This window comes from Fomitiporia mediterranea (genome assembly GCF_000271605.1).
Source record: "Fomitiporia mediterranea MF3/22 unplaced genomic scaffold FOMMEscaffold_2, whole genome shotgun sequence".
Taxonomy (NCBI): Eukaryota; Fungi; Basidiomycota; class Agaricomycetes; order Hymenochaetales; family Hymenochaetaceae; genus Fomitiporia; species Fomitiporia mediterranea.
This window is the reverse complement of record NW_006760387.1, coordinates 3970781-3997121: the sequence shown is the minus strand read 5'-3', so window position 1 is coordinate 3997121 and position 26341 is coordinate 3970781. Positions and strand designations below refer to the sequence as shown.

Here is a 26341-nt window from a genome sequence, read left to right as displayed (position 1 = left end):
AAGACAAAGTACTAGCGTTTTATCGGAGCAGGTAAACGTCCTCCAATATTTGCTTACTTACTAACTTAGAAGTAGAAGCGAGTTAGATTCATGCGAAGAGAAGACTTTGATCATCACATTTACTTCAGGTATTCCAATGTTAATTTCTACAGTTTCGCCGAGTGGAGCTCAGGAGGTGGTGAAGATCGACAAGAAAATCTGGGAGCATCATAGGCCCGGCAGAAGGTGGGAAGAATATATCTGATCACTCTCAGGATGATACCTTCAAATCATTATGGTAGAGTGGCTCTCACTTCTACTTCGGACCGAGAACCAGAGCTGGTGGACAATCGAGGTTGGAATATACTTGTAAACATACATCGCTATGCCAAGAGGCACAACAAAGTTTGATTTAGAAGCTGTGGCTTAGTCTGCATGAACATTCTTCAGTGCAAGTCAAACAGGTACATCCGTTAATTCAGGAGTCGGATAAAATACACGGTCAAGATGAAGGATAGCTTCATTAGAATCGCCTAGAGCGAGCATCGGCTTGGAAGAATGCCTGGTCCATCGCACAGATAGTCAAAGAACATGAATCAGATCGGCATAGTCATTACAGCACTTCCGCGAACGCTAGAGTCAGAGAAGGATTACGGATGATGTTTAAGCACAGATTGAGACCTGTTAATAGTACATATATTCGCTTGCAGTGCGGCCTAGTGTTCATTGCCAGCCATCGATATTCAACCATTGGTTGGAGAAGGGTGAAGCGGGTATTTGCGAGCCATTTTAACCGGGAAGAAAAAAATGCATCCGCCAAGGTTAAACGTCTATCCATAGCCAATAGCAGTTCCACCCGAGTAGGAAATTTGCTTCGGAATTCGAAGAGCTATTATTGAATGAAAGAGAACGGAGTCGGAACGGAACGGAAGACGAAAAGAAACAAACGGGCAATTTGTTGTGGTAACTGTGTAATCACTGAGCCCCAATGGTTTGTGTTATGCATCATATTACTCACCACTTGCTACTTGTAGTTCGGGGAGAAACCCAATCTTAGAAAGCCCGGAGAGTCCAGAAAGAAGTTTTGAAGCAAGGAGACTGCCGGAGATAATCTGCAGACAATCCAATGGTAGACTCTTGTAATTTTGTCTATGGACTGAAACTGGTCCACCGGCTTGGTATATCTCCCGACGAAGCACACAGTCAAGCCAATAGCCAGAATACAGTGGCTCACAATCGGAGCAGTCGATCAGCCGGAAAGTGACGAAGCTCCTGTTTCCCTTTCATCAAAGAAGCAAGCAAGCGAAGGTTGCGTCCACGTATAAGCACATCCGAAGCAGACAGAGGCTGTATCTGTGGCTGGCAGGATCATGAGATACAGGGATAAAGAGAGCATTCATAATAAGTTAATAGCCGAAGACAACGGGACATGTGGGTGTCAAGGAGTGATATGGGGAAAGAGGGCGCACGTTTCTAACTGATGAGAAGCGGATAGATGACAAGTGTGTTGACAGAAGACGAGGCGAGTTGCTTTCGTATCTTGTTTGATCTGAATGGGGTTGGATGATAGGAGAAAGATAGGATACGACCGCAGATTTCGGAGCACACGTGCTATATTCGGTGATTAAGAGTGTAGAGATGCGTGCAGGTTCATCCTTGAACTTCTTCCGGTCAGAACTACACCGCATGGATACGCGACCGGAAGGAAAAGAGTCGAGTCAGGACAAGTCGTTATTTCTCACATCATCGCGCTCCTGAAGAACTTCAAGAAGCAGTGGCATTCTAGAGCGCAACTGGCGAGAGAAGTCGACTCGCAGGCTGAGCGGAAGAAATAAAGAGAAAAGAAATTTTCATTTCTTTTTTACGCCTCTTCGTCACATGACTTTTAGGCGCCAGGAATCACGTGAACGTATTCTTCCACGTCAGCTACACGTCGCAATGTCGCTGCGCAATCATCAATGCGCAATGATGATCATCTAGCACTGACTCGAATATTCAAGAGAATGAGAATTATATCAACTGCGCAACCCTTCATGAAGAGAATCCTCTTATCCTGAACCACAATGTCTCGAGTGGCTCTATCTAGCATCCGTTCACTTACTTTGTACAAAGACGAACCCACCAGAGCTCGCCGTCTTCCGCCTATCAATCAGCTTAAGTGTGTCGGCAAGGCGTGCAAACTATTCCAACCTGATGTCGTTCGCTGTTATAACAATGGTGGAAGCGGAACGGAGATCGATTGGACAGTATGTACTTCCTACATCCTTACATTGATTAAAGTTACTAATGACATCCTTAACTCAGTGTGAGGCAGACCTACCAGAGAAGCTGAGATTCGGAAGAGTCGACGTGTCATGCGAAGGATATGATCACCCTGGAGATCCATACGTACTCAAAGGTACATGCCAGCCGGATAAGTCTGTACTACTTCTCTTCTAACACTTTTTCTCTTAATAAGGATCATGTGGACTGGAATACCGCCTGGTGAATATCTCTGACAACTACACTGGCAGTAGCTGGTTCCAAAACATGACATGTAAGCATGTTCTTACCCAGATTCTGGAATGTATCTAATGCGAACCCCTCTGTACTGTTAGGGAGCGACATCCTAGAACGCATCTCTATCTATTCTATCGTCTTCCTCATAATCTACATCCTCTTCAAACCATACATCTTACGATTCCTAAACTGGCTCAAAAATCTCTTCAGCGACAGCGGAAACCATACATACCCGCCCTCATCTTCATCTAGGCCAAATTTCAGTGAGTTCCATTCCGGTGGACGCGGCGGACCTCCACCTCCACCTCCAGATTACCCACCTCCCCCACCTTACTCCGCTCAACCCAAACCATACTGGAGTTCCTGGTGGCCCAACTGGGGTTGGGGCTCATCGAACTCATGGTTCTCACCAACTTCACCAAATCCACCATCCGCATCTTCTTCCGGTCCAGGTTTCTGGAGCGGCCTGGGCCTAGGAAGCCTCAGCGGACTCGCCGCCGCACGTATGTTCGGTGGCGGAGAACGGGGACCATATTACGCAGACCAGGCTTATGCTCAACGCGAGTATGACTGGGAACGCGAACGTCGTTTCCGTGGAGGTGGATTATTTGGCTCATCCTCGTCCTCCTGGTTTTCTCCAGGTCGTTCTTTTTCTTCCCCGCGTACGCGTGTGGTCCGAACTCCGCCGAGTAATGATGATCGGGGTGAAGGACCTTCGAACCTTGGTTCTATTCGGAGGAGTAGGGGGTATGGTACGACTAATGTGCGGTGAATAGGAAGCGATCTTGGGTTACCTTGTTACACAATTCCTCGAGTGCAGCTATACTTTCTTTACAGATTATTTGATACGTGTTTATTTTGATTTCTACTCTGATTATGTATTTCGAAACGAAATTTGTGTTGTACACCAACATCTTACTGCAATAGCGAACATCTAGCAAAACAATGATTATATTATACAAAGAAGATATCCAAGCCGGCATCCAAAGGCATCAATAAATAAGGTCGGGGCGATGGGCAAACAAGTCAAACAAACAACAGAAGGGTACAGACACATCCTCTATACAACTTCTCAAGATCACAGTCTACAAGTAATTTCTTTCAATGTGGATGTGACGACGACTGTCCATTGTCGCTGCCACAATTCACGTTATTGAGATACGATCCCCAGTCGTCCATGCTAGAAGGAATCGTTCAATCGCGTTAGCATGCAAGAAACATAGAATGCAGCAATAAAGCATTAACAAGACACTACTCACTCGAAACTCGTAGGCGCCGAAGACCACATCTGCAACGCCTCGTTGACAGACGGCACCGAACCATCAATCTGACCATAAGCATCCGGAAGGCGTCCACTAGACGCACCACCACCCGCCTGCTGCGCCGTCGTACCCGCCATATTCGGTACATACCCCTGCTCCATCATCGGTACGTTAAACAACTGCGGATCGTTCTGGAACAAATCGAATATGTTCAAATTCGGCATCGCGTTCGGGGAGAACAAATTTTGCTGTTGGTGTTGCTGCGATCCACTAACGTCAGCCGAGGGCGTCCAGGGAAGACCCATGCTATTCGTAGCCGGTAAGCCTGCAACCAGCTCTAAGTTAGCGCTTGCAAGGTACGCGGTGTCGTAAGGCAGACCTCCGGCAGCCGCTGCTTGCGACGATCCAGCAGCCGGTGAAGGGGCATTACTATTATTATTGTTATTCCCGACACTTGCACTTGCTGCTGTCGTCGCAGGTACCGCGCCTAAATTACGGCGACCTGCGATTATCCGTGCTGCTCCATCTGGAGCATGAGTGAGACTTGGACTGGAGTGACTTGATGCGGGGCTGTCGGCCCCGCGTTCGCGTTTGTTGCTCGGAGGTGGAGTGGCCTTGTCAACGGGGATCTCACCCGCGCATGCGAGTTCGTTTAGGATGTCCCATAATCGACCGGCTGTGATGAGTCTGAACAAAGGGATGATGAGACATACACCAATTTATCCTCTCTTGGCTAGAAGTTAACTTACCGATCCTCAATGCTCTTCAACGCCTGCATGCACTTTCGCACATCCGACATCTGCTTCTCTGAATCAACAAACTGTCCAGACTTCTTCGCACCCCATATGTTAAGAAGCAACACGATGCCCGAAGTGAATGCAGCAATTTGCATCTGCGGGATTGGAAGTATCCCTCGGCGACGGCACATATCAGCAACGTGGCTACAGGAGCGCGCTGCGTTCGTGCAAATCGCCAGGGATGGGAAGGTAAGTGGTGACGGCTTGCGCGGGGAAGGAATGAACGGTCGGTGAATAAGAATTTGAATATGGTAGTACGTGGCGTAGAGTGTGGCAGACTGATTGAAATGAAGTTGGTTTTCTCGATGCGGATCCCAGCGTACTATAAACCAGTTAGATTGGTAGATTAACAGAAAGCAACGATGTGGAACATACGATGATCTGGAACGGTGTCTATCCATTTATTTAAAGCAGAATCTAGCTCTGCAACAATGTGTTGCTCCCATTGGGGTCCGACGAATCCCAACAAGATTTTTGATTTATTAATAGAATACTAATGGAAGTACGTTAGCAAGTTAATGTGCTAAAGGCGAAGGCAACTTACGATAGTACGCAATGCGAACGCCAAGATCTGGTTTAATTTAAGGAAGCTGTTGAAGAAAGATATACTACATGGAACGCCGGGAGGCTGCTGGAAGGCTTTTGCGGGATCAGGATGTTCCCAGTACTCGTCGTCGACTTCTAAAGGTAGATCCAAATCAAAGCTAGATGGAGACGGTCAAGATAGGACATGGGAAATTCGTTATTTGACGACACGTACTCTTCATCTTGAATCGCACACGGCCGCCCGAGCGCTGCGCTACCAAATCGATCCATCGCGACCAACACCCTTAAGAACACGCAATTTTAAGTCCGCAAAAAGCTTGGAACAAAAAGTATAATTTACCAGAATGCTCGCTTCCAAAGTTCAGACTCTACATTGAGTGGGGCATTGTATACTTTACGACGGTGTGCACCAACATCCTGCGCAAGGCGTATGCCAATACCTACCATCGTCCAGGAAGACTGTGGCGAGGATGAGCCTTGCAGGAATAGCGAAGAGAGCTACGAAACATAATTTCAGTCACAGATAAGCGTAGAATAATAGTTTCTGCTGACAGCATAAATCTGCAAGTCGTATAATCTCGGCGGACTCATGAACGACCTCCGATGTACTTGTATTTGATCGAACCACTTCCAGCCAGCCGAATGCGCAGACGCTCCGTCCAGTAGGCAGCGGGGATCATCTGACCAACGTGCACCAATCGCACATACGAGCATTACTACTGACCCGAATCCAATGTCGCTGTGGTGCCGACGATCCGATAGGGCCCGTTCAAATGAAGGGCGGTGAAGCACAGGTGTGAACGGATTCATGCATCGGAAGTAATTATCCACAAGTGCCGGCATAAGGTCATCTGGTGGATAATGATACTGCACTATTCGTTCTTCTGATATTACCTCCCACTTAATGAGTCATGATTAGAAATCGAGTGCGAAAAAGAACCAAAAAAATGCATGAATGTTTCAGTGAGAAATGAAGTAGGTCATACTATAGTATGAAAGATGACATACTGAATGTGGGGACCAGAAATCTGACCGACGAGTCGCGGGAATGCAATTCTTTGCGGGATCCAGACCATAGTGCTCTCGCTTGAGATCCATTGCCGCCTGAATGAGCATAACGCCACTGGACTTGCCGTGAAAACGACGGTCCAGCGGATCCATAGCGAGACGCTTGAGGCCCTCGGTGACTGTCAACGATCCGGGTTCATCATCGCTGGGAGCAAGGTCGTCCGGGTCCACGGATGGCGGGACGCTGTTACCGCCAGACAGGTGGCAAGTGGAAAGCCTGCGGGCAGGGGAGTTCTGCCGACTTGCACGCGATGGCATGATATCCAGAGAACGCTTATCATTTGGCCAGCTTTCCCGATCGATACGAACTCCCAACTCCTGAGTGAAGTCCGCGTCCGGACAAAGCTAAGAAACATTGAGCCACAGAAATTATGAGACATTATAATCGGTGCCTACCCTCTGCAGAAGCTTCTCCATATTCTCGAGTCTGTTCTCCAAACTTTCGACATATCTATAAAGGACTAAATACCCAACATGTATCTTCCTGCAAGCACACAAACGTACCCTTTCGGTGGCCCGCGTTTCTAAGATCCAATTAAATGAGTACGCACGTCAAAGCAGGCGGACTCACACGCACCTTAGCAGCCTCTATGTAAGTGCAATCGAGGTTATATGCGGAACAGTTCGAGCACCGATTATTCGGCATTTGGCCACCATCACCTATAATAAACCGTCTAGCACTAAAACGAATATACGAACGAGCGACACGTACATCGAACTGAAACCAGTGCAACATTAGAGAATGAACTGTGTGCAAATTAGCAACACAAGAAACGTACTCTTTTTCCTCCTGCAGGTATCACATGCACGCTGTATCCTCCGTTTCTTGTATTCCTGTCCGAGACCGTGCTCACTATCATGCATATCCTCTTCACCGGACGACATCGTTACTTCAGCGCCGAGCGTGAGACCAAGTCAAAAAATCGAGTTAAATACGAGTGATTTTGAGGTGGAGGGGGCGGAGATAGGGAGAAGCGGAGCAAGTAGACAGCGAGAGAGAAAACGGGAGTAGGAAGGGAAGGGCAGGAAATTAAATAAAGTATGAGACCGCAGCAAGGAGTCAAGGACCGTAGATGCCGCAGGCATACGAAGCCGTCGTTGCCGTCTATGTAATCAATCCCGTTGATCTTACCGGACTGACGGTAACCCTTTTTGGGAGGTCTCGCACAGCTTGCGATTGTCGGATTCTCGTCAAATTGAGATCCTGTGCTATGAAACCTTACTACGCTGCGGTGCGCGATGACAAGAGACGCTTGGAGTTATTTTCTTTATGTTTTATAAAGGGGAATGGTTGTTTCTAGTGGACAGGAACTCAGAATCCGGATTATGATTGGTAAATCCGAACGCGACGGATTTGGTTACGCGCCGCTCAGGAACAGCGATACTCCAAACTCATCCTCACTCTCCCGACGCGGACATTTCTCAGGCCCCACCGACGCACATTGTTATCAAACGCTCAAGCAGAGCTCCTTCCGTGTCATGCTTTTTTGTCTGCGTGTTTGAAGCTGCACAGCACTTGTGCAGGCGCGCACTATGCATCCGTGAGCACGCGCGACTATCGGCTCTTGTGGTCCTCTCTAGGGTGCATGCACATATATAGCAATACTATTTATTCCATCGTCAAGTCCTTTCGAAGCTGTTTCACATCGATAAGCGCGGTGGTACAGACGCAAAGAGTGGCCTTGTGACTCGAGGGAGGGTTCAGCTGGGGATGCCTGAGAAGGAATTCACTACGCCTGTTTGTTTCACATTACTATTGAAGCTAACTTCTCCATGCTCGATCAATTCAAACGGGCAACCGTCTAGACAACTATTAAACTATTCGTATCTTGGCAGCTGGACACATCAATCAAAGAACCTGGTCGCTAAACTCTGTGGCCGACGGTGTCCTTACCTATTCGCTGTTGAGTCGATATTATTGGCAGAGCGCGCTGTGCTTGATGCGCCGAGCCCTACCGCCACAATTTAAATCTCCCGTGTTCCGTCTCCTTCGGGGGAAGGAGAAAAGAAATGGAACCTCTCTGTCTTCTGTGACAATGAACTTTTGGATGTGAAGTATCATGACTCGAGTTATTGCTTCTAATGTGCCATGCACTTTACACTGGGACTCGAGCATGCAAACCAAGATACTAGCGACGACATACTTAAGTTCTAAAGCCCGCCGACACTCGTCTGCATCTCCGACCATGCCCGCCACGCTTCTATCATGACCCGCACAACACCCACTTCTCCTCAATGCTCTCGGTGAAACAAGAAACAACTAAATATCAAACCCGGCTCGGACTCTTATACTGTATCAAGCAGGTGGACCTCTACCCCGAGACGTTCACGTCCACCATCTGCAACATCAACACCAACATCAACAAAGAGTAAAGAGCACTTTTCGCCCCAGATTATCAGATTTTCTCCACACATTGAAAATCTCGGAATCTCAAAATGAAAATATATCAAAATGAAGAAAGTGGAATTTCCAATCCTTCCCTCCTCCATTCCCAGGCAGCAACCTATTTAGAAGGTGGTAAGATGACGTATGTATTTCACCATATGTAACTGTATCACTCCGTTGCATGTGCATATTAATGGAGGAAAGGCTAATTATTATTGGAAAAGTCGGAATTGCACGGGCAACGTTATACGCTACTCATAATCGCTAATAAACCTATAGTTGAACGTATATCTCCTAATGGTCGGTCGGTCAGTTCTTAACTCCGTCATGAAGCGAAAGCTCATTGGGCAAAGACCAGTAATCCTTGAGTCCTACTTGGTTCTCGTCCCTTGAATGAAATACACGAGTACGTTTACTGTAATAGTAGACAAGTATCTAGAGGTATAGTTATATTCGAATAAAGTGCTATCAATGTTTACTCAATTATTAATAGACCTCGGAACATCATGGACAACGTTATACATCATCACTCATACACTCATAATCCGGAATAACTAAAGTCAATACGGGAAGAAGTCGGTCAAGTCTTTACTCCGTCGCCAGTATCTATACAATCCACATATTTATGCATCATATCGATCTTCATATCTCATTTATAGTAATAGCAATATTAAAGCGGACAAAGCTGACTCTGAGGTCGTAGCGTACAGTACAATGAAGATTCCAGATGCGTTTCGAAGACAGAGAAGTGGTCAGGAGGACGACAAACTTTACATATGCTGCATGTTACGGTGTATACTGGATGAGATCCGTATACCCGCTGGCGGCCGCAGATTTCACATGGTCGAATGCTCCGTAGGACATTCAATGGTCGGCTCATCCAAATTAAAAACGACGAGTATTACTAGGCTTAAGTCCCATAGCCAGCTTTCATAACGGAAAAAAATATACATAATATACATGTTATTTCGGGCATCACACAAAATCATACAAATAACCGTACAAACACAATCATTATTCCATCGCCAACTTCATACCCATATATCCCATATCCATATCCAAATCCAATCATTCATTATCACCAAGCAAACTAAGCAAACCGAGCCTCCAAACCACTAAATCACCAACCTCCAATCACTGTCCCCTCGCCGGGTTCTTATACGTAACGTCCAACTTAACAAAGTTGTTATACAGCTCTCCCGACGCGAGGAGCGTATCGTTCCCTGATAGACTTGTCTCGGGGTGCAGCCATGCGGCAAGCGGCTATTCAAACCAAGTGTTATGAATATTAGCATTACAGTTTAGTTCGTGAAGAAAGAAGCGCCCGAAAAGCACGGCCTTCCTTAATATTGTATTATGATAGAATTATATATTATTATACGCACCTCGTGGAACTCGAGGAAGGCAGCAGCTATTTTGTTTTACGTTCATTCATATAGAGGCGTATTGATGGTTACCAAGAGACCACCAGCAAGCGAAGCAGCGCACACGACAACATAGGATACAGTAGGATACATAAATAAGTGATGATGATTTTGGGGAGAACTTTGACTGAACTGAACTGACCTCCTGGTTTGTACCCATCACCCTTCCCTAGCTGTCCACTCCCTCCGTGTATCCTCTTTCGTGAGCTGTCGGGAAGGATCAGGTTACCGGAGTAGAATTGGACGCCGGACTCTAATGATGAACGTTGACACCAGCACCAAACGTCAACGCTAATACCAAAACGAGGATAGGGTTGAAGAAAGGAAAAGGAAGGACATACGATTAGTGAAGAACGACAAGTTTAAACCAGACTTATCCGAAGAAAGCTCAACAACAGGAGGAGAAGAAGGAGAAGAAGGATCCGCTTGTCTCGGATGGATAACATCCTGTATCAAATCCATCTTTGGGAACTCGCTCAATGGGATACGTGTTGGGATTGGTGTAGGTGCGGATTTTTCGAATACGTAGAATTCATCTAAGCAAATTCGTTTATCAGTCCTGGAAGTGCGACGCTGATGGACGGATGGAGGGAGAGAGGAGGGAAAGAAATTGACTAATACCGTAACCGTCATTAGGCCATTGGTCACCGATACGTTTTGATTTGTGGTCTCGAGGTGTTCCTTGGACGGGGTTGAGCTTGCCTGTTGAGAGAAAGCTCGGGTCGAGCTCGACTGAGTGGCCGGACTACTCAAAATAATTCCGTCGGTATTAATTTAAGTTAGGAGTGAGGCAGAGGCTGACCTTGATGTGCAGATTATGATCCTTGACATTGTGAGTCGACTCGTCCCCTTGAAGACTTGCTTCGAGGTTGAATCCCCAATGCTATAATCGCACACGAATCAATATATTTGCATACTCGAAGTAAAGTAAGTTGCTATCCGAACCTGTGTAAGATTCACAGGCGTAACCTTCTTCTCCTCAATCAACTTCGCCCTATAAACGAACAAGATACTTCCAAGTGGATACTCCTGCTTCGCATTATCAATAGCGACTTGACTCGGGTTCACAAGTCCAATAAGGACTTCGTTAAGCAGCGTCCCGGGGAAGCCTTGGTCGCCATCTGGAGAGGTGTATCGGAAGATAACAGCAGCTGGGATCGAACCGATGGATACCTTCTCTTCATCGCTGAAAAGTGTGGAAGAGAATGGATCGATAGGTTCCCAATCGACGTCATCGAAACCTTTGGGACCTCCATGAAGTGAGACTTTTGGGTCCTTCTCTAAAAAAGAAGCGCAATGGCACCAGGTCAATTATTATTCACAGGCGTATTTCCAACAGAGTAAAGGAATAATGTACTAACGATTGCCTTGAGCAACGAACTGTGACTTGAACCCGCCACGCTCAATTTGATGTTCGCCTACTGGAACACGATTGGTATAACGACCGACGATGGTGTTGTGGTATTTGTGGAATTCGCTGAGGAAGTCTTCGGGTTTCTCTGGACCGATAAGGATATCGTGAGTCTGTTTTGGAGTGCCTTAGTCTTAGTATCGAGAGCGGATGCACTTTTGATAATAGTAATAGTGAGAATGATATACTGTACCTTCCCGTCAGCCTGCACAATGATCCTGTGGATTGTGAGTCCATGAGGCAAGATCTGCAGTTAGCCCGATCAGCGAATTCATTTGAGCAATGCACATGCTCGGAATGAGATTACTTCGATTGCCAAAGAGGGAGTTAAAGATGGTAGAGCAAGAACGAGAGGAGTAAATCCAGGAGATGTCATAATAATGTAGCTATTGACTCTTAGAAGAGCACAGATAGAGATGCGAGCAAGTCAAGAGTAAGGATGATAGGGGATTGAGGAGAGCTGCGGGACGCTATTTTGTTTGTAAGTCGGGATGCGGGTACCACTCAGATGACTCTCCGATGATTCGCCGGACAAGCCGGCTCGTTTGCCTGACTGGGAACGACTGGCCGGGTGCATATGGTGGACATATTGCGTGAGTGTGGGTGCGAATAAGGTTGAGTAAGACATCATCCGTCGTAGTTGTGCCATACTTACTCGTCGTGCAAAGTTCAAACGCGCCTGTTGATGCGTATGTATTTTTCAGACTTGTTCGCACGCTTTCCTTCACAAAACAAGACACCACGAAAGTGATCTGGAAATTTTTGCCATCTTCAATGTTTGCTCTGAATCCGATGCCGAGGCTGTCCCTTATTTCGTAGATTTCTGCCCACGTGGAACGGAGGTAAACGATGGACCAGGTGCTCACTGAACCGCGTGCCGCATCCGGCGCGCCTCCTCCGCTCGACTCCCGTCCATGCTCATAAATCAATAAATATCCTATTCACGGTCGTTAGAGTTGAACAACACCACCATGGCCGCGAATGCTCCTGTACCTGTGTATACATCTCTGGACCAAATCTTTCCGGACCGTGGCATTCTGCCAGCACAAGGGTGCGTCTGGCGAACTTCGGTGCATTGCTTTTGCAACCCAGACTTATCTACACAAATTATTTCCAAGAGCACGGTACAATGCCCTCGCTGAGGAGTTTGAAAGTCATTTCGGCAAGAGGCCGACGTACATTGTTAGGGCACCTGGACGCGTAAAGTGAGTTACTCAACAACTACCTGCTTTGCTATAGTTTTAGTGTTGATTTCATGCATACAGTCTGATAGGTATTTTACTCCCCAGATTTACGTGCTATGTAATTGAACACCCTCCTAGGCGATCATATCGACTACTGCCTATTCGGAGTCCTTCCAGCAGCCATCGAGAGCGACATCCTCATGGCCGTCGGTCCTCGAGACGTAGATGACGCAGGCCGAGTTACCGTACAAAATAAGGATAGCAAATATACAAGACAGACATTTGCGCCCGTGCGAGTTGCTGGAGGAGACTGGTCTTTGGATATCGACAAGACGCAGTTGAGGTGGGAGAGCTATGTTAAGGCGGGGTATTATGTGCGTTATGTCTCTTCGTTGATATCTATCAAGAACGGCTAATGCGAATGTGTCTAGGGTGTACTAGAGAAGTTCTTTAAGAACAACGATGAAGTTCCTCGACCGCTTGACTTATTGGTCACTGGTTCTGTGCCCTCTGGATCGGGGTTGTCTTCAAGTGCGGCGATGGTCGTTGCTTCTACGCTTAGCTTCCTAGCCATAAACGACAAGCTTGAAGGCCTCTCAAAGGGTGATGTCGTAGAAATGACAATAAAGAATGAGACGAGAGTAGGTACGTCGACCCAATGCGCATATTTCTAAATCCACGCTAACTTTCTTCAAGGTGTAAACAGTGGAGGGTACGTCTCTCACTAATCAAGCTCAAAACCAATATTAAAACAAAAACGAACGAACGAATTATGTATAGAATGGACCAATCCGCATCCGTAATCTCTTCCGCCGAAGCAGCCCTCTACATCTCCTTCCATCCCAAACTCTCCGCCGAACCAATCCCACTCCCAATAACTTCCCCACGCTCCGTCTTCGTCTGTGCAAACTCTCTCGTCGTCTCAGACAAAGTCGTCCACTCACGTACACGTTACAACCTCCGCGCTTTCGAGAGCCTCGTCGCCGCCCGCGTGCTCGCGCACCAACTCAACATTCCAATTGGTAAAACGGAGAAATTGACGTTGCGGGAGTTCTTGGATCGTTGGATGGGTATGAAAGAGGGTGAGGAGGTTGGTTTAGAGAAGTTGATGAAGGGACTCGAGAAGATTGAAGAGAAGTTAGGTGTTTTGAAGCTTGTGGAGAGTGATGGGAGTGATGGGACGGAGGTTGGTGTCAAGCTCCATGAGATGGTTAAGTTATCTGGGTTGAGTGGGGATGAGTTCCATGATGTTTATTTGTCTTGGGTAAATAGTGAGTACACATCCTTACTTCCCTCTTTTCTCTACATCATCGTTACCGTATTTCTCACTCTATTCAAATTATTAGTTGAAGCAGAGTATTTCCAACTCTACAAACGCGCTAAACACGTATTCTCCGAGTCCCTACGGGTCCTACAGTTCCGTGAAGTCTGTCTTCGCGCAAAAGATTCTTCCTCTTCCTCGTCTTCATCGGAAGAGACACTCCGCGAACTTGGACATCTCATGGACGAATCCCAGAGGAGTTGCTCAGAGCTATGCGACTCGTCCTGCCCTGAAGTGGATTTGTTATGTCGACTTGCGAAGGAGGCGGGGGCGTATGGGAGTCGGATTACTGGTCGGTTCAATTGCCTTTGCCTAATTTTTTCTTTTCATTGATCTCTCCACTTTTCTTGTACAGGCGCGGGATGGGGTGGATGCACGGTCTCCCTCGTTGACGAAGCGCGTGTCCCTGAGTTTGTTGAGAAACTCAAGAAGTCGTACCCTCCGTACCACGGCCTGAAAGGTGAAGAGCTCTCTGAGGTCATCTTTGCAACCAAACCCAGTAGCGGAGCGAGTGGTAAGTACGATAAATGTAGCCTACTTCGGTGCACGAGACAGTGTCTAATGCGATCCTCTCAGCTTATAAGCTCTGATTCATGGTATGATCGCAGTACTGATGACGCAATTCCCTGAAGAGTCTGTATTTATAATGACGATATATCCATTCAGAATTGGATCTCTGCCAAGCTTCACTCTAGAGGTTACTTCGTGATAACTAAAAGCGGGGCTAGTTGAGATTTTCTGGATGAACTAAAATACAGATGCACTCCAGCAAATTACACATAGCAATCAATAGGCTCTAAGTATATCCGGAACCGACTGGAGAGGGGGGTCGTCATGCTAAGCTCTAACGTAAAACATTGAAAAAAGCAAATTAAGGTTTTTATAATTAAGGATTGAGAGAAATTTAAAGCGAAAGCGTATCCTTCCACCGTTCTGCAACCGGCTCCCCACGGAACACTTCATGCAAGACTTCCCGGACATGTTCTACGTAGACAAAACGAATACCCGTCTTCACGCTCTCCGGAACGTTCTCTTCTATGTCCATCCTGTTAGCTTGTGGTGCGATGATAGTCTTGATACCTGCTCGGTGTGCCGCGAGGATCTTCTCCTTCAACCCACCGACCGGAAGAACCTGACCAACCAGAGAAATCTCACCCGTCATCGCTAAAGTTCATCATTAAAGACTCATAAGCATCCATTTCCGATAGTAACAGAGAACTTGAGAGCACCCACCAATATCAGGGTGCACCTTCGTCTTCGTAAACAACGAAACAAAAGCCGTCAAAAGCGCCGTACCCGCACTCGGACCTTCCTTCCCGATACTTCCCTCCGGCATATGTACATGCACGTCGATGTCGGTCATGAACTGGTCGTTCGGCGCGCCTGTGATGCCTAGCTCGTATGCGTGACTCTTCACCCAGCTTAAAGCGATTTGCGCGCTTTCCCTGATTACCTCACCGAGTTTACCAGTAAGCTGAAGACCGCCTTTTCCAGGCATGCTCTGTAATGGCAAAGATCATGAGTAACGGCAAAGTCAGAGGAGTGAGTATTGAAGGACTAACTGTCGCTTCTATGGGCATCAAAGCACCTGATCCGTTTCCAAGGTAGCCAAGACCAGAGCTTACACCCGGAGGGGGCGTAAAACCATACATCCTGTCCTTGTAATAAATAGGCGGTCCGACGTAGTCTTTCAAGTTCTCCGGAGAAATACGAATGTGGACGCTATCGGGGACCTTGAGCGGCTTGCGTTCTTCCGTTGTGACGGTCTTCTTTTCTTCGGAGGTACCGTCCTTGCTAGCCTCCTTTGACGTTGAATCAGGCGAAGGAGCGTTGCGGGCGGGTTCTTGAGATTCTACTGTCCTCTCACTCTCCTCAGGAGTAGACGCAGTGGCAGAGGCGGCAGCGTCGGGTTTACTAGCATCTGGTTCGGGGAACACGTCCTCTCCAAGATCCTTGACGATGTTAAGAGCGGTCTTTCTATAGATCTGGTACAAAATAAACATTAATAAACATGTGTAAGATATTGACAAGCAAACATGACATACTTTGTCAATATGCTTCTTGAGGTTACGAACACCACTCTCTCGGCAGTATTGTTTGATAAGCACATCGACAGCACTTGGTTCGAGGACTACGTCCGCATCCTTGAGGCCTGATCCTTCCTTAGCTTGAGGTCCAAGGTACTTGTCTGCAATGACAGCTTTCTCTTCCGTCACATAGCCGCTCACTTCCATTACCTCCATCCGGTCCAGGAGGGGGGCAGGGATGGTGTCTATCATATTCGCTGTGCATACGAAGAGAACGTGGGAAAGGTCTACCGGGACGTCCATGCTGGTCAAGCAACAAAGATGAGAATATTTCATGGAAGGAAGGAAAGGAAAACATACTAGTGGTCTAAGAAAGCGGAATTCTGTTCTGGATCTAGCATCTCGAGAAGAGCGCTCGCTGGATCACCATTATAGCCCTTCCCAATCTTATCAACCTCGTCGATGAGCACCAGTGGGTTCTCAGTGCCGACACGTTTCAGCGCCTGTATGATCTTGCTGGGTAGAGCACCAACGTAAGTTCTACGGTGCCCCTTGATCTCAGCGATATCCGTGAGACCTCCAACAGAAAAACGGAAGAACTGGCGATTCAGGGCACGAGCAATGGATTTTCCAATGGACGTTTTCCCGACACCTGGAGGACCTACGAAGCAAAGAATCTTGCCTTCTACAGTTCCACGGAGCTTGCCAACAGCAAGGAACTCGAGGATCCGATCCTTAACATCCTTTAATCCGTAATGGTCTTCATCGAGAACTTTAACTGCATGGGCTATCGAGAAATTCTCAGGAGAGTGGACGCCCCATGGAATCTAGTAATTGATTAGAAACGAAATTTAACGAAGATCAAGAGAGAATACACAAACCTGAGTGAGCCAGTCAAGATAATTACGAGTGACGTTGGCCTCTGACGCAGCAGGCTCAAGATGCATGAGCTTATTTAGCTCCTCGTCGAAGACCTTCCGAACACCCTCCGGCATTTTCAACGAATTTGCACGCTCCTTGAACTTCTCGATGAGTTTATCCTTGCCGTCAGACTCCATGCCGAGCTCCTTCTTAATCCCTTTAAGCTGTTCCATAAGATAGTACTCGCGTTGTCTCTTGGCAATCTTGCTATCAACGTCCCGAGAAAGCTTGCTCTGTAGCTGCGCGTTGATGAGCTCCTTCTTCAGTACGAGCAAAGCCTTCCGAAGACGGTCCTCAACCGAAAGCGCTTCCAGTACATCCTGTAACTCTTGAACTTCACCGGTCGAGACTGCAGCAGCAAAATCTGCAAGCTTGTCGGGCTCGTCGAAGACGTTCGTAGCGACCTGGTTAATAGAAAAGTTCGTAATCTGATCGCGGAACAGAGGATTCAACTGCGCGATATCCTTGAAGACGGAGACTATTTCGGACATGAAGGCTCGAATGTATTGATCATCCTTGTTATACGGTTGCGTCTGTAGGTTCTCAACGTTAACAAGTGAGATATCGAAGTTCTGGAGGAAGGCCGTTTGAAGAGGGGCTACACAAGAATGTTAGAAACAATATGCAACTGATAAGTTATAGTGCGTACGGTGAACCTGACGAGCGACCTCAGTACTGGTCTCCTGACCTTCCTCCATAGGCGGCGGGGTCGGTGGTGGTGTCGGTATTCCATCCACGCCCTCTGTGACATTCTCAACAGAAGCAACAGAAGTAGTCGAAACGCCCGAAGTAGGCTTCACGAGATTGGTAAGCCTGATCCTCCGATGAGGATAAAGCACAGCCGTGAGTCCTTCTTCCTTATCATCCTTACTCTGCGCAGCAAACACACTCGTGATCTGCGCAAACACACCCACATGATGTACCGAGTTGATATCCGTAATGACGTCGCTATCCGTGTTTTCGTCCTTTAGCAAAAATGCGCCGAGGTATGGCTGGCCGCGTTTCATCATCTCCTTTATTGCTGCAACGACTCCAGGATTCCTGACAACGACAGCTTTGTAGAAACCAGGGAAAAGGGGTCTTCGTGCAATTGGGAGGGCTAGTACCTGTGGATAGCTTTCCGGAACGGATTGTTTGGAAATCGAGGTTGGAGAGCCTGAAGATGATCCTGGAGGGCTTTGTGCTGGTTGTCCGGATGGTGAATCAGAACCACTAGCACTTGATCCATCCTCGCTTCCAGGAGACTGTGCAGAAGATGAAGGCGATGACATATCCCGCTTTCCGCCGTCCTCGCTAGATTTTAACTTCGCAGTGGACTGCTCCTCTCCTCCATCCTTTTCCTCTGACGGTTCAGCACCATCATTCTCAACAGAGGATTCTGTGTTCTCCTCTTCCTCTTCCCCGTTCTTTCGCGTATTAATCCATCGCGGATGTCGTAAACACGCAGTTGGATTCGGATAACCAACAATTGATGAGCTATAGAAAGAGCGAAGTCGCACAGATACGGATTTTCTTCGCACACTGGAGTGAAGATAACTGGGCGAATTAGTCCACAGCGTCGATGGACCTGGGTCACGTAGCACACGACATGCTTGGTAAGGTCTTCGAGTCGCCGACAGTAATGAAGCAGTAAAGCTCATTGCAGTATGAAGAGATCATCCACAAAGGCAAGTCTCCCCTCGAAGCACCCAATGTGCCCTTTCACAGTCCCTCAAGGGTGAGGAGAGAGGAAGAGATAAAGTGGAGACGGCAAAGACGCGTATTCAGCACGCAACTCGAAGGCGCGAGAAATTAGCAAAATGTGACACGTGACCCTCCTATCTAATCAGATTGTATAGATCAACAGCCTCAACAAAAAAAAACAGAAGGAAACTACACCAAAGCTAAGTTGAGATAACACTTTGGGTGAGTCTGTACTATGCTCAGAACGAAAAATAATAATAAAAGATAAAAAATAATCTCCTCCAGATGGCTAGATAGCGTTTGTATACGAAGTCAGCAAGGCCAAGCACGAGAGCAAATCTATTTTTCACTCTCCGCTCATTACGCTCTAGCATAGGTAGCATTGCACACCTGCACTCTCGAAGACACTTACACCATCACTTAATTGTCAGCTGCAGAAATAACTCTACGTGTTGCATATTAATATTGATGGGCTTGCTCATGAGGGACAGCCGGGAAAGTCCGATCAACATGTCACTGCCCTATTGCGGTGCAAGCCTAGTATCCGTTCCACTGAACTTCCACAGCTTCCCTTCGTACCTCCACCATCCCACCAATGGCCCTCCTGGGGTCAGGCAACGTAGCTGAGTGAGTTGTCGCTGGTCTCAATCGTAGCGTCATTGTTTTATCTTAATATTCACGGTATAGATTCCTTCATCTCGAGGGTATGTAGACCGAATACTTTAGGGGCACGTCTCTGACTTGTATGTAGCTATCGATGTCGAACTTGATAGCACACGGGAATATTCAAAGCTAAATATTGAGATCAAGTTTGAATCACCGATTCTATATCAGTCAGACGTCGTTACGAACTCGTTGTCGATTCACTGGGACTGTGATATGTAAATATTCATGGATTATATATTCCCATATATATTGACTGATTCGCTCAGATACGTGAAATCTGGAAGCAAAGCTGTCCTCTTAATTCAGGAAAAACAATTATTTCGCCTTCGACGCACTGTTGACAAAGTCGATCTGGACTTCAGTTCCCGAGTTTTTGAGCCGGGGCAGACAATCGTACAAAAAGGTAATGGTGTGCATGTTTTAGTGTTTGCAGAAAAATAACTACTTATTCAGGCAAGAAAGCTTCTGCCTCCATCAAGCTATTGATTGGATTTCCTAAATCGGTACGTTGGCTCCGACTCTTGAGTGCATGTACACTAATGTATTATATCAGGGTCAGGACGTTGCAAGCTTGCTAGCTCCTAAAGCCATTACTGCTCTCGGGATGCAAGTTGCTATGCTTGATAAACTTGATAGGTTGTCCAACATATGTAACCTTGTCCTGCAACTCGGCATTGGTGCATCTGAGGTGAGCAAATGAAACTATTTTTTACCTTGATTTTGAATGCCTATACATAAAAGGTGAGCCCCATTGCAAAAGCTGCTACTGCAATAGTCAGTACAGTTTTCAAGGTATGATCTTTCTGTAATATGTCTAGCTGTCATTGACGACTGTACTCAGAGATTTCAAGACATTGCCACAGTTCACACTGAGTTTGTAAAAATCATGGAAGATGTGATGGAGCTATTGCCTCTAATGAAACTTGCTGTTGAACGTATAACGGACACGGAGGTCCAAGATATTGCTCAGAAGTTCTTTGAGTTTGTTATTGAACTGGGGAAAGGTCTGAGAGATTATGCATCTAAGCCAACATCAAGTAAGGAGGAATTTCTCTTTGTTTGCCTTATGTTGACTTTTGCACAGAGTTTCTCCTTCAGAACTGGTATAAACCCAGGAAAGATGAAGTTCAGCAGGTTAAGTGTAGGTTAGAGAACAAGACTCGAAACTTGGGTCTTGGATTGCAGATCAATACTCTAGACATAACAACGGCGATTCGTGAGTATCAGTGCTTTCCGCTGAGCATGATCCTCGCTTATACAACACACAGGCAAACATCAGGTTACTGAAGAGGAAGAGAAGGGACTTGAACGATTACTCCCACCCGAGAATAGTGCCTACGATCCATCTTGTGGTTGTCTACATGGTACAAGAGAAAATGTTTTGCGGAATGTCGAGCAATGGGTGCACTCGAGAAATCATTGTCAGCAAATTTATTGGATACATGGTGTCGCAGGATGTGGGAAAAGTTCTGTGGCCACCTCTGTAGCAGATGCACTAGAAAGGGAGGAGGTTCTGTCTGGGTCATTCTTCTGCAAACGAGATATTCCTGAACGAAGGAGCGCCAAACGACTAATCCACTCGTTGATGTATTTCCTCGCGCGAAGAGTACCGACGTTCCGGAATTCCCTTCTTCGACGATATCAAGACGACAGGACCGTCTTGGATAAGCCGCTTTCGTATCAGTTCAACACACTCCTTGTCAGTTCACTCGCAGGACTTCCTCAAGAGATGGAGTTGGGACTATCGGTCGTTATTGTTATTGATGCGTTGGACGAATGCGTCGATGGCGAGATCGTAGCCTCGTATTTGGGAGACATTGTCAAAGCCACACCTTGGCTCAGATTTATCGTTACTAGTCGACCAAACCCACGAATCAGAGAAAACATACTCCGAGCCGAGCGTTGCGTGAAGGAATGCGACTTGTTTGGGGAGACGACCGACGAGGATGTCCTTCGCTTCGTGCAGAACCAGTTTGCCACGGATCCTGGTCTTCGCATGGTTGAATTAGCGGAGATCGATGTTCAGGTCCTTGTACAAAGGGCTGCAAGGCATTTTATTTGGATTTCCACCATTCTGAAGCATGTTGGCACGCAACCGCTCGAAAGAAGGAAGATATTGCGGCAAATAATCGAGACAGACCCTCGTGGATCTTCTTCCGAAAAAAACCTCGACGCCATATACTTACGAGTACTTGAAGACGCCTCTGAAGGTACCGATGGTCAAGCGGTCCGACTTCTTGTCGGTCTCATCTTCGTGATTTCAAAAAATAGGCCGCTCCCCTCAACGGCCATACATGCGTTCTTTCCTTTCGATGTTGAGCAAGCCGAACTGGACGCGTTTGTGAGTCATCTAGCCTCTGTGCTCTACAAAGAACCCAAGACAAGCGTCATTCGTGCCTGCCATCCGTCATTCCTCGACTTCGTGGAGCGTGAGGATAGATCCGGACCCTCCTGGACTGTGGCGAAGGGCTTGGAAAAGCAGATGGTGGAGAAGTGCTTTTATATCATGTTGGATACGCCGGATGGGCTCAAATTCAACCAATGCAATTTAGAGACCTCACATCTTCCAAATAGCAACGTGATGAACCTCAGCGAGCGCGTAAATCGTAATATCACTCAACACCTTCAGTATAGTTGTCTGTACTGGTTCAACCATTTGTCCCGTTCGCAAAAGTATGGGATACGTGAGGGACAACTAGAATTGTCGCAAAGGCTGAAAAGTTTTCTATGTGGCACTCGGTTCCTGTACTGGTTAGAGGCACTAAGCATGATGTCGGAAGTTGGGACGGCAGTTATTTCTCTTGAAGAGCTCACAAACTTCTTAAAGGTGCGCAAGTTCATCCAACGTACCATTCCATCACAGTTCACAATTTAAACAGCGCTTCAATGCTGATGAGGAACTGATCGCAACTGCGTCGGACCTATACCGGTTCGTGACAGCATTCCAGGAGCCAATCGCGGCCAGCGCACCGCACATCTATCTTTCGGCATTGCTATGGGCGCCGGTCAAGTCGAAAGTTGCAAGCCTTTATTGTAATAATTTTAACATCCGACGGTGCATATTGAAAGGAGTCAATGAATACTGGAACTCGCATACGCACGTAATTTCTGCACGTTCTGCCGTCAACGCCGTGGCCCTTTCCCCAGATGGACATCATATTGTCTCTGCGTCTGATGACAAGACGATTCGCATTTGGGATGCTCAGACAGGTGCACAGATGGGCACACTACTCGAAGGCCATCAAGGTGCGGTCTGGTCTGTTGCTCATTCGCCAGACGGACGTTGTATTGTCTCCGGGTCTGATGACAAGACGGTTCGCATTTGGGATGCTCTGACGGGTGCTCAGGTGGGCACACCACTTGAAGGTCATCAAGGCGGGGTCGAGTCTGTCGCTTATTCGCCAGACGGACGTTGTATTGTCTCTGGGTCTGATGATAAGACAGTGCGGATTTGGGATGCTCAGACAGGTGCACAGATGGGCACACCACTCGAAGGTCACCAAGACATGGTCGCGTCTGTTGCTTATTCGCCAGACGGTTGTCATATTGTCTCTGGGTCTTATGACAAGACGATTCGCATTTGGGATGCTCAGACAGGTGCACAGATGGGTGCACCACTCAAAGGTCATCAAGGCGCCGTCTGGTCTGTTGCTTACTCGCCAGACGGACGTCATATTGTCTCTGGGTCTTTGGACGACACAATGCGCATTTGGGACGCTCAGACAGGTGCACAGGTGGGCACATCACTCGAAAGTCATCAAGATTGGGTCAGGTCTGTTGCTTATTCGCCGGACGGACGTCATATTGCCTCTGGGTCTGAGGACAAGACGATTCGCATTTGGGATGCTCAGACAGGTGCACAGATGGGCACACCACTCGAAGGTCATCAAGGTGCGGTCTGGTCTGTTGCTTATTCGCCAGACGGACGTCATATTGTCTCTGGATCGGGTGACAAGACAATTCACGTTTGGGATGCTCAGACAGGTGTACAGATGTGCCCACCACTCAAAGGTCATCAAGATTGGTTCAGGTCTGTTGCATATTCTCCAGACGGATGTTATATTGTCTCCGGGTCTGACAACAAGACAGTGTGCATTTGGGATGCTCAGACGGGTGCACAGGTGGGCCCACCACTCGAAGGTCATCAGGGCATTGTCTGGTCTGTTGCTTATTCGCCAGACGGACGTCATATTGTCTCTGGGTCTTCTGACAAGACAGTGCGGATTTGGGATGCTCAGACAGGTGCACAGATGGGCCCACCACTCGAAGGTCATCAAGACTTGGTCCGGTCTGTTGCTTATTCGCCAGACGGGCGTCATATTGTCTCTGGGTCTTATGACAAGACGATTCGCATTTGGGATACTCAGACAGGTGCACAGGTGGGCACACCACTTGAAGGTCATCAAGGTGCGGTCTGGCCTGTTGCTTATTCTCCAGACGGACGTCGTATTGTCTCCGGGTCTGATGACAAGACAGTGCGGATTTGGGATGCTCAGACAGGTGCACAGGTGAGCAAACCACTCGAAGGTCATCAAGGCTGGGTCCGGTCTGTTGCTTATTCGCCAGACGGACGTCATATTGTCTCTGGGTCCGATGACAAGACAATTCGCATTTGGGATACTCAGACAACTGCACAGGTGGGCGCACCACTCAAAGGTCATCAAGACTGGGTCCAGTCTGTCGCTTATTCGCCGGACGGACGTTATATTGTCTCTGGGTCTGATGACAAGACGATTCGAATTTGGGATGCTCAGACAGGTGCACAGTTGGGCACATCACTCGAAGGTCATCAAAGCTGGGTTGAGTCTGTTGCTTATTCGCCAGACGGACGTCATATTGTCTCTGGGTCTAATGACAAGACAGTGCGCATTTGGGATGCTCAGACGGGTGCACGGGTGGGCGCACGGGGCGAGGGTCACAATTATCTGCCAACAGTCCCGGAGGATGGATGGAGTCGGACTTCGACAGGTGGTCTTATACTATGGATTCCTCACGAGTATCGAAGGGGTGTATGCGACATGAGTGTAGATTGCTTTCCGAGAAATGATCCTGATCATCCTGTAAAGATTGACTGGCAGAACTTGTGTCACGGAGATACGTGGACGAACGTAAAGATAAATCGCAAGGATTAGTTCTGCGTAGTTAGGACTTGCACAGATTTTTTTTTGTAGCTGGACAGGTGTACTCTCATTTTCATGTAATGACTTGAAATTGTAATGGATGACTGTATCAGTGCTCATTCTACTTGCTATCTTCACTAGTGTAGACAAGTTCTATGTCTGTACCAATATTGAGAGGACACAATGTATGCTGTGTATGACTTGTATCACTTTGCGGCCCACGCCTAAATAATCAGAGTGAATAGGTCAAGTGCTGAACGCGGTTGTGAAATTGAGTTGATGACATTTAGGCGAGTCTGTAGTATACTCAGAACAAAACAATGAGTGCTAGATGACTAGATAAACAGAGATTGAGTAAGTGTATGTTGTACAAGTCTGCAGGAAGCATCGGTGTCCATGAATGATTCAATGAATGATGAATAAGAGAAGACCAAATGAAGAGGGAAAAAAACAGAAAGAAAGAAATCACTGAGGAAGAATAGGTGAGTCATCAGCTCATCGGTCTGGAGATGACGCGATCAGGAGCTCGTCCGGTTCAGGTGAGGCTACGAAGCGCGGCCCGAGGTCTACTTCCGGAACGTACAGTTTGCTGTCATCGTCGAGGAGTTCCTCCTCATCTCCTTCGTCTCCTTCCTCCCTTTCCTCACCGACGTCCTCGTCGAATATGAAGTGCATCTATAAGGTTTGATTCAGTCAAAGTAGCTTGAAAGAGGGACGCCGGAACGTACATGCGTGATCAACGCCTTGAAGAGTACGGTCAGCGGACCCATGTTCTTCATGATCAACCCGAAGTTTTACGCATTGATGATTGCGCAGCGACATTGCGACGTGTTGTCTCTGGGTCTTCTGACAAGACAGTGTGCATTTGGGATGCTCAGACAGGTCACAGGTGCACAGGTGGGCACACCACTGAAAGGTCATCAAGGCTCGATTGAGTCTATTGCTTATTCGCCAGACGGACGTTATATTGTCTCTGGGTCTTATGACAAGACAGTGCGCATTTGGGATGCTCAGACAGGTGTACAGGTGGGCACACCACTCGAAGGTCATCAAGGCTATGTCCGGTGTGTTGCTTATTCGCCAGACGGACGTTGTATTGTCTCTGGGTCTGATGACAAGACGATTCGCATTTGGGATGCTCAGACAGGTGCTCAGGTGGGCCCACCACTCGAAGGTCATCAAAACTGGGTCGGGTCTGTTGCTTATTCGCCAGACGGACGTCATATTGTCTCTGGGTCGTATGACGAGACGATTCGCATTTGGGATGCTCAGACAGGTGCTCAGGTGGGCACACCACTCGAAGGTCATCAAGGCTGGGTCTGGTCTGTTGCTTATTCGCCAGACGGACGTCATATTGTCTCTGGGTCTTATGACAAGACAGTGCGCATTTGGGATGCTCAGACAGGTGCACAGGTGGGCCCACCACTTGAAGGTCATCAAGGCTGGGTCTGGTTTGTTGCTTATTCGCCAGACGGACGTCATATTGCCTCTGGGTCTTACGACAAGACGATTCACATCTGGGATGCTCAGACAGGTGCTCAGGTGGGCACGCCACTCGAAGGTCATCAAGGCCCTGTCTTGTCTGTTGCTTATTCACCAGACGGACGCCATATTGTCTCTGGGTCGAATGACAAGACGGTGCGCATTTGGGATGCTCAGGTGGGTGTACACGAAGGTACACAGGACAGAGGTCACAATTATCTGTCAAGGGTCCCGGAGGATGGATGGGTTCGGACTTCGACAGGTGGCCTTATACTATGGATTCCTCACGAGTATCGAAGGGGTGTATGCGACATGAGTTTGGATTGCTTTCCGAGAAATGATCCTGATCATCCTGTAAGGATTGACTGGCAGAACTTGTGTCACGGAGATACATGGGCGAACGTCAAGATAAACCACGAGGATTAGATCTGCAAGTTAGGACTTATCTTGCAAACTTTTCGGTAACTGGAAGAGTGTACTCTCAATTTCATTTAATGTCTTGAAAAAAGTAATGGACGATTGTATGAGTGGCTTATTGCACTTACTAACTTAGTGTAGACACGCT

At 47.5% G+C, this 26341-nt stretch overlaps 9 protein-coding genes across 9 annotated transcripts; 6 read left to right on the top strand and 3 right to left on the bottom strand.

The window, feature by feature from the left end:
- Window positions 1-2042: 2042 nt before the first annotated feature.
- Window positions 2043-3250, top strand: FOMMEDRAFT_26173 (DUF1183-domain-containing protein; the record flags this gene model as incomplete). Its single annotated transcript, XM_007263262.1, has 4 exons — window positions 2043-2225; window positions 2284-2377; window positions 2438-2515; window positions 2577-3250. The coding sequence occupies 4 exons, from the start codon at window positions 2043-2045 to the stop codon at window positions 3248-3250; spliced, it is 1029 nt and encodes a 342-aa protein (XP_007263324.1).
- Window positions 3251-3733: 483 nt separating this feature from the next.
- Window positions 3734-7036, bottom strand: FOMMEDRAFT_76991 (uncharacterized protein; the record flags this gene model as incomplete). Its single annotated transcript, XM_007263261.1, has 11 exons — window positions 3734-4427; window positions 4490-4859; window positions 4913-5030; window positions 5082-5241; window positions 5298-5366; window positions 5424-5581; window positions 5636-5983; window positions 6092-6496; window positions 6530-6631; window positions 6723-6811; window positions 6931-7036. 11 exons carry the CDS (start codon window positions 7034-7036, stop codon window positions 3734-3736), a joined length of 2619 nt encoding a protein of 872 aa, XP_007263323.1.
- Window positions 7037-7224: 188 nt separating this feature from the next.
- Window positions 7225-8120, top strand: FOMMEDRAFT_152406 (uncharacterized protein; the record flags this gene model as incomplete). Its single annotated transcript, XM_007263260.1, has 3 exons — window positions 7225-7383; window positions 7525-7692; window positions 7752-8120. The coding sequence occupies 3 exons, from the start codon at window positions 7225-7227 to the stop codon at window positions 8118-8120; spliced, it is 696 nt and encodes a 231-aa protein (XP_007263322.1).
- A 1332-nt stretch (window positions 8121-9452) lies between these two features.
- FOMMEDRAFT_118154 (galactose mutarotase-like protein) lies at window positions 9453-11790 on the bottom strand. Its single transcript, XM_007263259.1, has 10 exons — window positions 11680-11790; window positions 11566-11619; window positions 11323-11485; window positions 10907-11241; window positions 10764-10844; window positions 10583-10706; window positions 10303-10497; window positions 10104-10214; window positions 9923-9948; window positions 9453-9800 (listed from the first exon to the last, which is right to left on the bottom strand). Exons 1-10 carry the CDS (start codon window positions 11746-11748, stop codon window positions 9672-9674), a joined length of 1287 nt encoding a protein of 428 aa, XP_007263321.1. The 5' UTR covers window positions 11749-11790; the 3' UTR covers window positions 9453-9671.
- Window positions 11791-12274: 484 nt separating this feature from the next.
- FOMMEDRAFT_103118 (galactokinase gal) lies at window positions 12275-14562 on the top strand. The gene is made up of 10 exons (XM_007263258.1): window positions 12275-12423; window positions 12491-12577; window positions 12638-12645; window positions 12695-12930; window positions 12988-13201; window positions 13253-13268; window positions 13337-13827; window positions 13903-14169; window positions 14233-14391; window positions 14454-14562. The coding sequence occupies exons 1-10, from the start codon at window positions 12344-12346 to the stop codon at window positions 14465-14467; spliced, it is 1572 nt and encodes a 523-aa protein (XP_007263320.1). The 5' UTR covers window positions 12275-12343; the 3' UTR covers window positions 14468-14562.
- A 219-nt stretch (window positions 14563-14781) lies between these two features.
- On the bottom strand, window positions 14782-18465 carry FOMMEDRAFT_76879 (ATP-dependent protease La; the record flags this gene model as incomplete). Its single annotated transcript, XM_007263257.1, has 8 exons — window positions 14782-15041; window positions 15111-15378; window positions 15440-15862; window positions 15923-16208; window positions 16265-16731; window positions 16786-17423; window positions 17445-18008; window positions 18045-18465. 8 exons carry the CDS (start codon window positions 18463-18465, stop codon window positions 14782-14784), a joined length of 3327 nt encoding a protein of 1108 aa, XP_007263319.1.
- A 2063-nt stretch (window positions 18466-20528) lies between these two features.
- On the top strand, window positions 20529-20987 carry FOMMEDRAFT_59301 (uncharacterized protein; the record flags this gene model as incomplete). Its single annotated transcript, XM_007263256.1, has 1 exon — window positions 20529-20987. A coding segment is annotated over one exon (459 nt), but the record flags the coding sequence as incomplete, so codon positions are not given.
- A 1405-nt stretch (window positions 20988-22392) lies between these two features.
- Window positions 22393-24306, top strand: FOMMEDRAFT_75874 (WD40 repeat-like protein; the record flags this gene model as incomplete). The annotated part of the gene is made up of 2 exons (XM_007263255.1): window positions 22393-23160; window positions 23284-24306. 2 exons carry the CDS (start codon window positions 22393-22395, stop codon window positions 24304-24306), a joined length of 1791 nt encoding a protein of 596 aa, XP_007263317.1.
- Window positions 24307-25164: 858 nt separating this feature from the next.
- Window positions 25165-26202, top strand: FOMMEDRAFT_152399 (WD40 repeat-like protein; the record flags this gene model as incomplete). The annotated part of the gene is made up of 1 exon (XM_007263254.1): window positions 25165-26202. The coding sequence occupies one exon, from the start codon at window positions 25165-25167 to the stop codon at window positions 26200-26202; it is 1038 nt and encodes a 345-aa protein (XP_007263316.1).
- Between the last annotated feature and the right edge of the window lie 139 nt (window positions 26203-26341).